At 40.5% G+C, this 16345-nt stretch overlaps 1 protein-coding gene across 1 annotated transcript in view; it reads left to right on the plus strand.

The window, feature by feature from the left end:
* Positions 1-16345, plus strand: part of Sntb1 (syntrophin beta 1) — a 234014-nt gene that overhangs the window by 194860 nt on the left and 22809 nt on the right. The window contains exon 4 of the mRNA XM_027949527.3: positions 1350-1489. Coding sequence (XP_027805328.1) covers positions 1350-1489 — 140 coding nt within the window. The remainder of the gene's footprint in view (positions 1-1349; positions 1490-16345) is intronic.

Raw genomic sequence — 16345 nt, forward strand, 5'->3', positions numbered from 1 at the left:
TACAGGCCACAAAACAGACTGGCATCAGACTCAGACAGCCTACATGTAAAATGTAGAGAAGTCAGCCTTCCCCCTACCCTGCTCTTCCCTGTTTAGATCGCTCATTCCTAATATACTGGCCACGATTGCTGGCATAAAACATGTACACATCTTTCCACCTCAACCCAGACTTCACTGTGGCACTTAAGACATGGTAATGATAAGAACAGAACAAGAACAAATCAGCTATATTATGTATTTAACTTGTTGTCTAGCTTAATTCAAATAGATTTTGCATCATGACTTTCATGAGATGATTGTGTTCACTGAATTAGTTACCTGTGTCAAAGACAATCTTGACCTCATCTGGAGCAGTGCTACCTAATCTTTAATGAGCCCAGGAATTACCTGAGTATCCTGTGAATGTGGAGGTTCTGATTCAATGGGTTGGTATGGGCCTGAGACTCTGCATTCCTAGCAGGGCCAGGAAATGCTGATGTTTGGGAGCATGGACCATATTTTGAATAGCAAGATTAGAGCACTGAGTTTTTCCAGACCAATCTTAAAGATTCATCTGGGGGTTCAGAGTTCAAACTGGAAGGAAAAAATTTTCAGACATGGAAGAATATTTGGGGAGTCTGAGAGGATTGACAGGGGACTAAGAGGGGATGGCTCATGAGAAAAGATCTGAGCTACACAGATTCTGAGGACTGGATGGGATGTCCATAGTCCCAATCACCCAACTGATGCTTGAATCCTTTTCAATCCCTGCTAGGCCATCTGGGCCCTTGAATTAAAATAATTTTCTGCAATGAGTGTTCAACAGAACAAGAGAAGTTTCAGGATGGTGCCTGCATCATAGAAACAATAACAGCAAAAGACCAGGAGAGGAGGCTATGATATGATGTCTGACACCTGTCTGGGTAGATGTTTGCCTCCATAGTATATTTTTCAAGGCCTGAATATTTGTTCAAAAACTTTCATTAACAAAACAGATGCACTGTACCAGAGAATAAGCTGGAAGCACTGATTCCCTTAAGCATTTGCTTCCCACAATGAAAAAAAAGATTCAGTGCTGACTGGCAGGTGAGAGACAGTGACAGATGTGTAGCAGCTGGGCTGCTTCTTGGCTGTACTGAGTGTGCGTGCCATGGCCCACGAGACCATGAAATTTTCAAGGATCAGGAACCACTGGGCTCATGACTGGGTTTTTTGTTTTTTGGTTTTTTTTTTTTTTTCATCTTGATTGTATACCCTGAACTGAAAGACACTCCTATTTTTGGGTCCTCTGACTGGAGGGATGCCAGCTTTTCTTTCCAATCACCCTGCTCTCAAGCTGTTGTTTGACAGTTCTCTTCTTTCTGTTTCAGGTGCCAGGGGAGAGTGAGAAACCGTGGAAACCAGCCCTGGTTGTTCTGACGGAGAAAGACCTTTTAATCTATGACAGCATGCCTCGGAGGAAGGAAGCATGGTTCAGCCCAGTTCACTCATACCCTCTTCTTGCCACCAGGTAACCATGATCTTGTGTTTGGGTATGCCGGGGTTGCAGCTTGATAACATTTTAATCAATTGCAATGATTTCTGCATGTCATATTATTGTTCACTGTTGCAGCTGGAGCTGGGAGCTGCTCAGAATCAGAGCCACACATTTTTAACTAGACAGACTAATTATCATTTATCGTGAAACATCAGGCAATACAGAGACAAAGAACAAAATATCCATCCCATCCATCATCAAGGAACAGTGACATCTGGTGAGATGGTCCCAGTTTGGCTGCTTTCCTGGGTTTCTATCCCATTGCCTTGGAAATGAACTAGACACATGTGTTTGCAATCTTGAAGTCCAAGTGGAGTCATCACGCAAGGGTCTTCACTTAGTGGCAAAAAGAATGTCACATGGAATGTCCCACTGTGCTTTTCAAGGTTTGGTCAACACAGGAGATTCCATCACAAGTTCTTTGTTGGTTCTGTGAGGCTTTCTGTGGGAGTGTGGCTGTCAGGCTCTCTTTTTCTTAAGACCCTAAGTGTACATTATTACTCCTGTGAAATACAGCATTAAAAAACAACCTTACTGAGGCATAATTTATGTGCAAAAAGCTGTATAATTTAATCTATACAATTGTATGAGTTTAGAGATAATTATATACCCAGGAAGCCCTCGGCACAATCAATACCATATTGTATATCCAATTAATATCAAAAACACATCTTCACCTCCTACTTTTCTTATTTTTATGTGATAGGAACATATACAATCCACCCTCTTAGCAAAATTTTAAATATATAATACCATATTGTTATTAAACATGCTGTGCTATATGGTAGATCTTTAGAACATGCTTACCTGGCATGACTGAAGCTTTGTGCCCTTTGACTGACACTCCTATTTCCCACTTCGCCCTGGCAACCACCATTCTACGCTCCTCTTCTTCAAAAAGGTTTGACTATTTCTGATTACTTTTATAAATGGGATCACTTATTACTTTTCCTTCTGTGTCTGACTTATTTCATTTAGGATATTATCTTCAAGTTCATTTATATTGTCACAAAGGTCAGGATATCCTTCTTTTTAAGGTCAAATAATTTTCAATTGTATATAAATACCATATTTTCCTTATTGATGGACATTTGGAATAATCGCCCTTCCTGATTTCAAATTACATTGCAAAGCTACAACAATAAAAAATGCATGGTACTTGGGCTGGGGATGTGGCTCAAGTGGTAACGCGCTCACCTGGCATGCGCGGGGCGCTGGGTTCAAACCTCAGCACCACATACAAATAAAATAAAGATGTTGTGTCCACCGAAAACTAAAAAATAAATATTAAAAAAAATTCTCTCTCTCTCTCTCTCTCTCTTAAAAAATGCATAGTACTGGCATAAAAATATATAGAAAAACAGAACAAAATAGAGAACTAGATATGTATTCACACATTTATGGTCAATTGATCTTTGACAAGGATGACAAGAAGACACAGTGAGGCAAGGATATTCTTTTCAATAAACGATGCCAGAAAAACTGGACATCTACATGCAGCAGAATGAAATTGGACCCATACCTTAAACCACACATAAAAATCAACTCAGTATAGATTAAGGGCTTAAGCATAAGCATAAGACTGGAAACCATGAAACTCTGAGAAGAAAAGCTTCTTGACATTGGCCTTGACAATACTTTCTTGAATGTGACACAAAAAGCATAGACAATAAAAGCAAAAATAGACCAATGAAATTATAACAAGCTAAAAATCTCCTGAATAGCAAAGGAATTTGCTATTTATAATAGCCATTTACAATCAACAAAACAAAAGCAGAATGGAAGAAAAGATTTGCACACCACATACCTGAAAAAGATTAATATCCAACATATGTAAGGGTGCCCTACCTCTCAATAACAATAAATATAACAAAACTAGATTACAAAATCAGCAAAGGACCTGAATAGACATTTCCCCCAAAGACATACAAATTGACCAACATGCAAAATATTCAACCTTACTAATCATTAGGGGAATGCAAATCAAAAGCACAATGATATATCACCTCCCAACTGTTAGGATGACTCTTATCAAAAAATTGAAAGGTAACCAGTGTTGGCAAAAGTGTGGAAAGAAGGGAGCTCCTGCACACTATTGGTGGAATGTAAAATGGTATAGCCAATAGCATGAAGTTTCCTCAGAATGTTAAAAATGTGATCACCTGGCAATCCCACTTCTGGGTATTTATCCAAAGAAATTAAAATTAGGATTTCAAAAAGATATCTATACTCTGAAGTTTACTGCAGCCTTATTCACAGTGGCCAAGACATGAAATATGGTCTTAGTGTGCCATATTCTAATCTCCTTCTTCAAAGGACTGCATCCTGAAAACAAGTGAGTCAAACCTGATTTTTACTTCACGTAGCTGACAGCTGCCATCCTGGCTTTCATTGCTGGTTCTTTCTGTATGCACTTTATAACAATGGCCTGTTTTCATTCCCTCGATGCCACTGTCACTTTACCTAGAAGTAGAGCATGGTAACATAATATTTGTGGCCTTCCTGATATTGTGCCTGAAAACATTGGCCCTCAAGTGTCTGCTCAATGAATTATTGAAAAGTGTGGGACAAACCCTGGAAAGAATTTGGTCACCGAGTTTGGTCCAACAGAACAGCACAATGCACTTAGATTTGGGGGCCTCTGTGCTGAGCAACAGGTAAACAGAAACAAGATAGGTTCTCCTCTCCTAGAAAGGTAGAGATGCCAAACAAGTTATAGTCCATGCTCAGGGGCTGGGAAGAGAATGAGACCTAACCTAGTAGGAGAACTTGTTCAACACAAGATCAAAATAGCAATTCTTTCAAATCCTTTCTAATTCCAGTTGTGATTGATAATAGACACCAGCAAATGTGACTTGAAGGTGGAAATTATTGGCCCCAATGGTGAATAGAGGAGGTTTTCAGGGAGCCAGGACTAGTTCACTTAAAAAATATAAAATGATTTAATTTTTGAGACTTCCAAGCTTCAAAATCTTTGGTAGATAGCTAGTAAAGCATAATATAATATATTAATAAGACCTCAATTGTCAGAATCTAAATATTCTAAAATGTTCACACAAAGATTTAAGCTATGCCTTGGGGCCCAATTAAATTCAGCCCAGTCTCTATCATTTTTTGCAATTTACATCTGCACTTTTCATTCATGGGTTACTAATATTCAGATTCTGAGACAGTCTCATGATTAAAAAGAAAGATTAGACCACAGTCACTGTATTTCAGTTACTAAGAAGGGAAATTTGACTCAAGCCTTTTGAAATAATTTTCAGGAACAAGGGTCAAAGTAAGGTAGAGTTCCCAGGTAACTTAGGCAACAGGAAAACAAAATTAACTCTAGAACACAGCTTTCCCCTTAGAATTTCTGACCAGTGGTGACTCCTTTTTCATTCCTTCACTCATTCCCCAAAATGTACAATTTGTCTACTATGTGCCAAGAGTTATAACTGAGCCAAGGGATAAAGAGGTGGGAAAGGTCGACCTTGTGAATCCATTGTTGCCATGCCATGCCAATCTGGACAAAAGTGTAGTGATGTGCAGGGAACTTTCTGGAGCAAAGACTACAGAAAATGCCTGTCTGCCTGGAGAGGGGCTGAGGGGTTCTCACAGTGGAAGTAATGTTTGAATGGAAATCTGAGTGAGAACTTACCAGAGGAACAGGAGGAGAGGATGTAGGCTTCCAGCAAGAGGGGAGACACACGTGCAGAGCCCCTGCTTCATGCAGTGCTGTGTGGCCAGTTACAGCACCAGGAACGGCTTTGGGGAGACGGAGCAGTTGCTGGCTGAGTATCTAGCCCTTGACACAAGTTTCCTCCAACAATTCCTGTATGCATTCGCAAGCCTGTGTTAGTGTGCTCGTCTTATAGATTTGGAATCTGGGGCTCAGAAGAGTTAAGAAATTTGCCCCAGGTCACTTAGCTTACAGCTCTGTGTAGTGTCTTGCGTACCTGTGCCTTGGTACCACTGGAGGTCAACGGAAGCATGGGGAATAGAGAGAAAGACTTTTTCCTATTACATCCTTTTGCATTCTTTGAAATCTGAACCACTGGAAGCATTAGGAGCTTTTGGAGGTGTTAAGAGTCATGGACATGATCTGGGTAGATATTTTTACCTTTGGTGTAAAGTAACAAAGGTTCAAGAGGTGACTGCTGAATCTAAACAATGATGCCAACTCCATCGTCAAAAAGAAAATAAGTAGATAAAAATAAAAACAAATTTCTCTAAAGTCTTAGCTACAGGAAGAGATAATTGGTCCTCGGGAGTCACTTTTTTCTCAGTTTCTCTGTCTTGTTACCAGGTTCAGCAGAGAAACTTCAGACCAGTGTTAAGACTTCCAGGAAAGGCTGTACTTGGGTCTGGTTCCCAGAGGTAGAAGTGGAGACAGGACAGGATGGGATGGAGGTGAATTAGTAAGCAGGTGCTCCCCGGAGAAGCCTGGAAGGAAGGGGCAGGCAAGGCAGGGGAGAAGCTGAAAGAGAATGTGATTTCTCAGCTTGGCCTGACCCTACAGGGACTTGGAGAGTCACACTCCTGGTATGGTAGCTACCAGTTACATGTGGCTATTTAACTGAATTAAATGTGAATAAAAGTAAAACTTCAGTTCCTCACTCTTACTCTCCACCTTTCATGTTCTCAACAGCCATATGTGTCTAGTGGTTATCATTTTGGACAGTAGGTCTAGAACTTTCCCATTACTACTCAAAGTTCTATTGTTCAGTACTGCCCCCAACTTATTGATGGTTCAATTTGTGTGTGTGTGTGTGTGTGTGTGTGTGTTTAATGAAAGCAATACACATTCAATAGAAACCTTACTCTGGAGTTTGATCTTTTCCTAGGATAGCCATACCCAGTAGACACAATACTATTTGGAGATGCTGGGCAGCAGCAGAGAGCCACAGCTCCCAGTCAGCCACAAAATCACAGGGAAAATAACCCGCATCCTACAGTGTCCTGTGTTGCCAGGTTATGTTCAGTAGGTTAGGTGTATTTGATGCATTTTTTTACTTAACACATTATCAAGGTACAATGTGTTTAATCAGGATGTAACCCCATGCTAAGTAGAGAAGCAACCATAAATGGTTCCTTCAGAATTCATCCTGACTCAGGTAGGCAACTGGTCTCAAACACTGCCACAGCAGTCCTTCCAAAGCTGAGCACCTGATGGATGTCGTCTCACAGTTTTTTCAGGCTGCATGCACAGGCAGGCCCAGCAGCTCTGTGGGCTCAGGGACATTGCTGAAGAAAATGACAGGTGGAAACCCTGAAAAGTAAAGCCCCCATAAGGGTGTGCAAAATAGGCAGTGAGATCCTAGGAGCTTTGGGTATAACTGAAAGTATCTCTTACAGGCTCACGAGTGACAGGGATGCCAGATCTGAACTTTGAGCAAATCCCATAAATAGCTGAGAACCATAAACCTGCATCTGATGTGGAAATCGAAAAGGGAAACCTGTGATCATTTAGAATGGAAGATGCAGCATAAAAATCCAGTGTCTCCCGCCACGGGAACCTAAAGGAGAGCCAGTAGTGACACTTCTTTCCTCAGCTCACTGTCCCTCTCCCAAATCTCCCAGCCTGACCACTAAATTGTGAATGAAACTCATTATATATGAGTACTAGCCCTCTGAGCAATGATAAAATTAGGCCTCTCGTTATTACTCTGACCTCCAACTGGCAAGCTTGTGAAGCAGAAGATGTCCAAAATATCCAGGTGGCACAGGCTACTCTATTCATTCTTACTTTCATCCCTGCAAGCCAGCAGGTAACTTGCTATCTATCTGCTCCTGAGCAGCAGCCTGGAAAGAGCTGGGACTTTGCATCCTGGTCTTTCTCCCACCAGAACAGCGCTTAACCCCAGGCTAATCACTCTTCCTTCCTATTTCAAGGCCCTCATCTGTTAAATGCACTCAGTGGTATGTCATTGTCTCAAAGCCCACAGGGAAATGTACTTGGGTGAAATAGGTTTTTAATAGACTTTGTGGCTTGGATATCAGCCATTGTGGTTCATTGGTCCTGGTCAGCTTCTCTCTGGATGCACTGCCTAGAAAAGGACTTTTGGAAATCATACAGTAGCAGAAAAAAAAGGGGGGGGGATCTCTCCCTTCCTGTGTAATAGTGTGGGTTGGTGGTGCCTCTTTTCAGTTCCAGGCTGGGCTTCTGAATGATTGCTGTGGAAGGCAGGGTTCCCCCAGCTGAAATTGAAGCTGCCTTTCTTTGCGTTTAAAGCTGAGGCTGTTGATTTCTGGCAGAGGCACCACTGCCGAAGTGGCAGGAGGGCAAGTGAAGGAAAACAGGGTCCCTATGTTTCAGAGTTACCCCAGCATTTTCGTTAGCTGTTTCCCTAACCACTTAAGTTCATCAAGTGACTCTCTTGTTCACTTCCCAGAAGTTCCATACAGTCACACAGGGCACTGTGTTCTTTAGGATCATTTGGGCATGGACTCTGTCTACTAGCATTATTTGTTTTTATGCATTTATAAAGAAGTGTAGCATTGTCTTTTTAAGAATTTATTTTAAAATCTTTTATTGAGTTTCAATTTATAAATAGCAACATGCATGAATGTTAAGTGTATGGCTTAATTGATTTTTATTTAGAAATATAGAGGTATGTCCTTTACATTTTTATTATAGGATGTCTACTAATTAATCATCCTCAGTGACAGTATCAAGACCATGTTAATGTCATTTGCAAAATGGATCAAGATGGTGATCAACCAGTGGCTGGCCTCTAGATAAAGGCCAATTGGATTCTATGAGGGTTTGCAAAACTTGCCCAGTTTCAGAATCCCCCAGGTTTTAAATTAAGATTCAGATCAGCATGACCTTGACTTGGATGTTCTGGCTAAGCAGGCTACTAGGGTCAGGAGTCAGAAGTGTGTGTTTTCAGTAAGCATTAGGCAAATGCAGGGTTACCACATTTAGCCCTCACAACCTTAAGTAAAGTTTTAGTTCTACTTCATGAAGAAGAAGTAAATTGTGGAACTAACATTAATTACCCAACGTTATATGTTAGTAAGAAATGGATCTCAAATTCTGATTCTACTTTCTGATTCTTCCCACTATTTGATGCGGCCTCCCAGGAACATGTCCTAATTTCCTAGAGTTTTAGTGGCTCTAAGAATTTTTTGAGTGTATGTTACAAATCTCCCCTCTTATGACAACTTAATCATGCAGTAGACGCCCAATTGTTCCATGTAACAAGAAAAGGGATACCCCAGATCTCACGATAAAGTGAAGACAGAGGTGTCGACAGTATCAGAGAGCTACTGTGTCTGCCCATGACTTCACAAGTGGTTCTCAAAGTGTGGTCCCTTGGCCCAACAGCTTGGGTATCAACTGGGAATTTGTTAGTCAAGCAGATTTTTGGCCTCGCTTCAGACCACTTGAAAAAAAAAGTCTCAAGGGGGCCTCTTGACTTAACCTCTCCAGATGTTTCTAATGTGGGCTACAGTTTGAGAATTACTGCTTTAGAAGCCTATCTTCTCTGTCTCCCAATTTCCGGGGTTTTTGGTAGTGAAGGGACTTTGCCATGAAGAGGTGGCTCTTCAGAAGCATTCTTTTGCCTCAAGCTATGATGAACACTGATGAATTAGTCTGAAGGCTGTCCTGGCTGCATATGCCTACCGTCACCAGCATCTTGTAAACTGTCTTACTGTGAACTTGCAGGCATTTCCCATGGGGTTTTCACTCTTTTTGTTTCTTTTTTTCCTCCCACATTTTTTACTGGAGCATTATAGTTGCACCAATTGATGAGATTTGTTATTACATATTTGTACCTGCACACAATATGACAATATAATTTGGCCAATATCACTCTCTTCTTTGGCTTTGTGTGAATGGCTGCACAGTGGTCCATCTCATCAGTGCTCCCTCTTGGGCCCAAGTTCTAGATGCTTACAACCTAGCTCCAAATCTCAGCTCTGGATTTTACTAGCTCTGGAAATGGGCACATTTCACAATCTCTTTTTGCCTCATGTCACTTTATCTGTGATATGTGATCAACATCTGTGCCTACGCGATAGGACTGTAATAAGGATGATATTGAACAATGTAAAGTCCTTACAATACTTCTTGACACATGCTAAGAGCTAAATAAAGGTAGCTGTTATTATTATCGCTTTTACAATCCTTTCTCATTGCATGTATAAGTATATGCTGTATTTTTAAAACAACTTCATGGCAGTGAAAACTTGTAATCAACTAAAATCCACAAAAGATCTTCCTAGCACTTTCTAAGAAATCCTTTAAAACCCACCCAATTAGCAAAACAATAAAATTAAAAATACACTATCCCCTTAAAAAATAATGGAAGACAATCACATTTACTGGCAAGGGAAAAAGTTATTTCACTGTATCGGATTAGACAGATCTGGGTTCACACTCCAGTTTTGTTCAATTGAGCCCCAGTTTACCCAGTATGACCATAAGCAAGTTACTTCTCTCTGACCTCAGTTTCTTCATATGAACAATGGGACCATAATGCCTACTGCAGAACGATTGTGAAAATTAAAATAAGATATTTAGTCATAACAAAATACAATTTGAATACCCCTTATCTGGTAACAGAAGTGTTTCAGATTTGATATTATTTGGGGGTGGGGTGTACTGGGGATTGAACTCCTGGACACTTGGCCACTGAGCCACATCCCCAGTCCTATTTTGTATTTTATTTAGAGACAGGATCTCACTGAATTGCTTAGAGCCTTGCTAAATTGCTAAGGATTGACTTTGAACTCATGATTCTCCTGTCTCAGCCTCTTGAGCTGCTGGGATTACAAGCGTGCAGGATGTTTTTGGATTTCAGAATGTTCGCACATACACAATGGGATACTGCAGAAAGGGATCCTAATCTAAACACCTTATACACTTAGCCTGAAGGTAATTTATGCAACACTTTTTATAATTATGTGCATGAAACAAAATTCAATGGTGTAGACTTGTCATGTTGGTGCTCAGAAAGTTTTGAACTGCAGATTTTCATGTTAAGGATGCTCAACGTGTACTCTAGACTGGGGCTGGAAAAACAGAAATTTATTTTTCAATGGTTCTGGAGGCTGCAAGTCCAGCATTAGGATTCCAACATGGTCAGTTTCTGGGGTCTCTCTTCTTGGCATGTGGTCAGCTACCCCCATTTAACTTGTCCTCACATGACCTCTCTTTTTGTGCATGCCTGAAAAGAGTGCAAGCTTTCTGCTGTCTCTCTATATAGAACACAGATCTTCTTACATTGGGCCCCATTCCCCTCTTTTATAAGATCATTTTTAATTGGTGCATTATAAATATGCATAATAGTGGACTTCTCTGTTTAGGCCCCATTCTTATGAATGCATTAATGTTAATTAGCTCCTTAGAGGCCCAACCTCCAAATAGCGTCACATTGAGAGTGAGGATTTCGATATATAAATTAAGGGCTAGGTGCACAGCTCATTGGTTCATTCATTGCTTGTTTTATAGAAGGACATATATCCAGCCTTCTCTGGCATAAAGCTTAGCACAAACCCAGACTGGGTGACTGTCAGCCCCGTCCCTTCCCTTTAGCAGTGCTGGGGAGCTTTGTTCAGAAGGTCAAAGTCTGTCTGTTCCCTCACACAAGAGAGGCTGGCTGGGACCATAGCCAGTAGGAAACAGGTTTCTTCTAAATTGAGTTACTTCCTCAGACAGTTCACAGTTGATTTATTTGTTTGGGTGTTGTTTTTTTTTTTTTTTTTTTTTTTTTTTTGTTAAGGCCCAGGCACATCTAATTTATATTTTTCTGGAAGATGAAAATTTGATTGTGTTTCATAGCAGTGGTGCCGGGAATGTTCACGACATGTTCTTGGTGTCGAATGCCATGCAGAGAAGTTTACGAGCAGTCTTCTCTCCCACTGATCAACCTTCATGGTGCCTCTGTGCATTGATGGTGCAATTTATGGCAGCACACTCAGGAAGTTTGCAAACATGTTGTGATTTTAGCTATTCTCACCCCTCAGCTTGTTATGAGTCCTCGGGAAAATATATTTTGCTTAGCCAAGGTTTATTTGACATTGCTGAACATTTTTTAAAAAGGTATGCTTGCCCGTATGAAGTAAAGTATTAGGTTTTTGTCATTATTGTCATAATTGGCAAGTCAGATGGGTCTACAGAGAGCGAAGATTAAGTTTGCAATAGTTCTGGAATTTTAGAGGAGATGTAAGTCAGTCCAGTGGCTGGCAAAAGTTTTAAAAACATAGAGCTTGTAAAATGAGTGATGCTGCTCTAAGTCCAGATTACCAACCTTTGAGCCAAAGAAGAGGGTGTGGGGTCACCTTGAAAGAGGACCTGACCGATGCACGCTTCTTTACTATTATGCCACCTAGCAGCCAGGGACACTGAGCATTTCTATTACATGTTAGGTTATCTTTGGTACCTAAGGAAATAACCTGTTTCTATATGCTAAGAGTAGTGGGCCCTCAGGCTACCCTTAGAAAATTTAGTAAGTCTTTCCACTGGGAGAGATTGCCAATTGTATTTGTCAAACATTAAATTTTAATCAGGGGACTGGAGTTGTGGCTCAGCAGTAGAGCGCTCGCCTAGCACATGCGAGGCACTGGGTTACATCCTCAGCACCACATAAAAATAAACAAATAAAATAAAGTTTCCAATTACAACTAAAAAAGGGGAGGGAGAGAATTATAATCAGACTGTGGTTTTTGTGCTAAGCCTGAGAAGCATCTCACTCTGGAAATGTGGGCATAGTCCATGGACATTTCCCAGGGTGGCATGAAAGGATCTATATGCCCAAGGATCTATACCCTGTCAAATCCTCTCCCAGCCATCCCATTTGTACCCACATGCCTGGGGATTTCACTGGCTGATGGCCCCTGTCTCCATCCTACTAACAGTGAGATTCTCAGGGGTTGTGGGTGACAGAAAGCAGAGTGGAAAGATCCTAAAGACTTTGGAATCAAAGAGTTGAATCCGAAGGCTTGGCTAAAATATCATCTCAGAACACAAGTCTCTTCATCCATATGATGGGCAAGAGTGTCTTCTACTTCACACACTCATTGATAGGACTGATTATCTATGTAAATTTTAAGCATATGAATTAGATGTAAGAAATAAGTGATTGATAGATGTTAGCAATTGAAATTAGAGTGTGAATGATTGATAAGTTTTATCAGGGACCCCTAGTGTCTTAATGTTATTGATATGGAAGGACTGAGTTTCAAAAGAGTATCAGTTAGCTTGTAGGGACTGGGGAAGTTGGGAAGGAGATGGGGAGACTGGAACACCTTACCCCATCTACACAACTAGCTCTGGATTCCTCTTGTCCGTGGCCCCTGAGTGGATTCCTTCCTGAGGTAGGAACATTCAGTACAATTTAAGAAACTTTTAACAGGTCTCTGTTAGGGGCCAACATTGTGGAAGGGACCCATGGGAGGAAGTTTTTAAAAAAGAAAAATGTGAAAAAAATAGAAAACCGAATGTTATAAGAACTGATTGCTCAGGTTACTCACCTGTGGCTTCATTTGCCCAGCCAAACAGAATTGGTTTTTAATTGCCATTTCCGTACGTGGAGAAATTCTCAAAGATCTTTTTCATAATATGTATTCCACACACACACTGTGGCATATGTTGAACTAATTAAAGCGTAGATGAGACAAGAGAACATGTAAGAGATAATCAGAAGTTTCAAGAAAATGTGTTTAAAAGTATAGCTCTAACAGTGCTAAATTAAAAAAAAAAGGCAGATCTAACTTCAAAGGGAAAATTTCCCCAAGACTTTGAACTATTATGAGGTGAGAACATCCATTAGATAGTGAGTCCCATTTTCCTCTAGAGAGGAGCAACAGATGGGTAAATTAAGCTCATGGATGATGGTAGGTCATTGTTCCACTTTTTCCTTTCAGTTTCCTTCTCCTCCGATAGCGGATGTGCTGGAGTGTGGCCCCCTTTCCTGGTACGATGGAAAGAGTGGGGACTCTGTACATTTATGAAGCTGGGTTCAAATTCTGGACTCTGAGGGATCTTGGGGACTGGTTTACTGCACAGCCATGGATTCTCCGTTTTAAGTGGAGATTATAATACCACTTTCAAAGAGTTACTGTAGAGCCTGAAGAGACACATCCATGCCAACTTTCCCATGGTGGGCAGTCACTTTCCTCCTTCTGTATTACTACGGCTGGTAGCTATGAAAGGTCATGAGACCATTGGTGAAAGTATGGAAGACAATCACTTGTCTCCACCTGATAAATACCACTGAAGAATCTAGAATGTTCTCAAACTGTTTGATGCTGCTGCTTCTGTCTTTGTTTAAAGTCAATATCCCTCAGTAATGTCAGCTTTCTGGAAGATGGGACCTTGCCTGACTATTTGAATATGAAAAATCATATTCAAAAGGAAGAAGTTTAGAAGTTAGAAATGAGGCAATTGATCAGCTATTCCTGCTGGAGGGGGCAGGGGGTTCAGGGTCAGCCCCTTCCACCTGACAGTTGGGTATTTGTCAGTGACTCTTTGCCCTACGCTTCCCTAGAACATCTATTGACGGCTGGCTTTATTGGAGTGGCCAGTAGGTGGGAGTATTGAAGTCACCAGAACCATTTAAGGGATCTAACCAGTGTCTTTTCCTTCCTTCCCCTTCCCTCCCCTTTTCTTCCCTTAGCCTTCCCATCTCTTCCCTTCCCTTCTCCTCTCTTCTTTCTCTCTTTCTGTGTGTGGCCTGCATTGTGGCATCTGGTGGGAGATGCTAATTACAGCAATTAAGTAAAATGAGGATGTAATATTGCTTAGCAACCCAGTTACCTAATATGTAATTTTCCTAATTTGGCTGAATCTGTGTGCTGCAACTGTTGTTGCTTTAATTAAGGATATTAATAATAATGTTTTTGTATGGAACATTTTATGCAACATTCCCAAACACCTATCCAGAATTAAATGAGTGCATAAGCATCCCTTGTGAGACAGGGTTTTTTTTTTTTTCTTGCATGTTTGTTTTTCTCAAAAGCAGTCAGGCTAGAAGCCATATCTGAGGATTTGGAAACAACATGAAACCCAGTAGCCCAGTTGTTGGTAGAGAAACGCTTGTCCTGATATGTGGCAGGAATGTTAGTTAGACAAAGATTTGACCTGGAAGTGGTCTTTTCACAGTCAGTCTGAGCCTCCTGGGATATACCACTTTGGGCATTTGAAATAATTTAAAGACATTTTATTCTTTCTGATTTGAGGATCTATTTATATACATCTCTTTGAATTGGATCCATGTTGCAGTGAACATGAAATCTTAATGATTTTTTGTTGTTTTGAAAAAAATAGTCAACTTCTCACCCCCTACACCCCAAAAGCTAACTCTAATTCAATAAATCAGAAAGTTACTACTAAAAAAACCAGTTGCTAAAGTGGACTTAAAGGAAGAAACAGGAAATGGACGTTAGGCTGTTCTCATGAAATAGTTCATCCTAGTTACCTTATAAGATTAATTTTGTCCATAGCTAAAGTAATCTGGAAATTATTATTTAGTGGACACGAACCCACATTCTTTGGACTAGCATTAGCCACTACTGTTCTGTATGGTTGAGGGGCTAAGGGTTGTGAGGGGAGACATTAGTCACAAATTTCTTATACAATCATCCTCTTTGTGTTCTAGCTCTTCATTCAGTCATTCTTTTAGCAAATATTTACTGAGTGCCTTCTCTGTGCCTGGAATGATTCTAGGTGCTAAGAATGTAGCAGGGACTAATCAAATAAAAATCGCTTCCCTGATAGAAGTTATGTTCTAAAGATAATGGTGGCTTCCCCAATACATCTGTGATAACTGCTCTTCCATGCAGTGTTCACTAGCATTTTTTTAATAAAGACATTAACTATATATCTGTATCTATATTTTGTAACCAGGAAATAAAGCATGTCCTTAGGGTTCTCCAGCAGTTTCAGGGATGACTGGAAACTGGGTGTGAATAGCAGCCTGAAAGCCTGTCCCAGGGTGCCAGTACTTTTTCCTGGCTGGGTAAAGAAGTTATCTTTTCTCGGGCAATAGCAATTTCTTGGTTGCTGTAGTTTAGTTCCTGCTACAGATAAAAGACAGATGGTCATATTTTTAAGGATACACAAATAGCTTAAAATGTAAAATAATTGAAAGATAAATAATAGCTATTTCAGAGTCCCCGGAGACAGCAGATCAGGACAGATCTTTGGGGAAAGTCTTGGGAGGAATGTAAAAAGGCTGTTCCTGGCAGAATGGGAGAAACCTAGGCAGATTACAGCCCTACCTTTCAAATGTCCAAATGGTGACTTCTAAAAATCATAATGTTCACTGACATTTACTTGGCACTCAATTCTCAAAATCTGCCTACAATAATGTGTTTCTAAGTGTGGACTACGAATAAAAAGTACATTAGGAAGCGCTTTTGTTTGCCCCAAATTACAAACATTTTTAAATAGATCAATTGTGTGTGTGTGTATGTGTGTGTGTGTGTGTACTTGCATGCACGCACACACTTTCCTCTTCAAAATTGAATGCAATTTTAAAAAAACTTTGGAAGAAACATGCATTTATGCAGATATTCAACCAACATTTATTGAACACCAACCATGTATCAAGTAGAGAGCTAGAGACCATGAAATCAGTAGGGATGACCTTGATGAATGAGGTCTAAAAGGTAGTAATCATAAAATCATGTGGAAATGGATTAATGATGATAAGATCCAGAAGGGGTTTGTTTCTGAGGAGGAGATCATGTGGTGTATGCTTGGACATGAGCTCCTATAGATTACCTGTGGTCAACAGCTTTTGTGCACCCCAACACCTGCTTAGTAAATGGGCACCTGACTGGAACATGGGTTCCAGCTCTGCTAGAAGTGCTTCTACCTCATGTTACCTCCAA

Source organism: Marmota flaviventris, chromosome 15 (assembly GCF_047511675.1).
Source record: "Marmota flaviventris isolate mMarFla1 chromosome 15, mMarFla1.hap1, whole genome shotgun sequence".
Taxonomy (NCBI): Eukaryota; Metazoa; Chordata; class Mammalia; order Rodentia; family Sciuridae; genus Marmota; species Marmota flaviventris.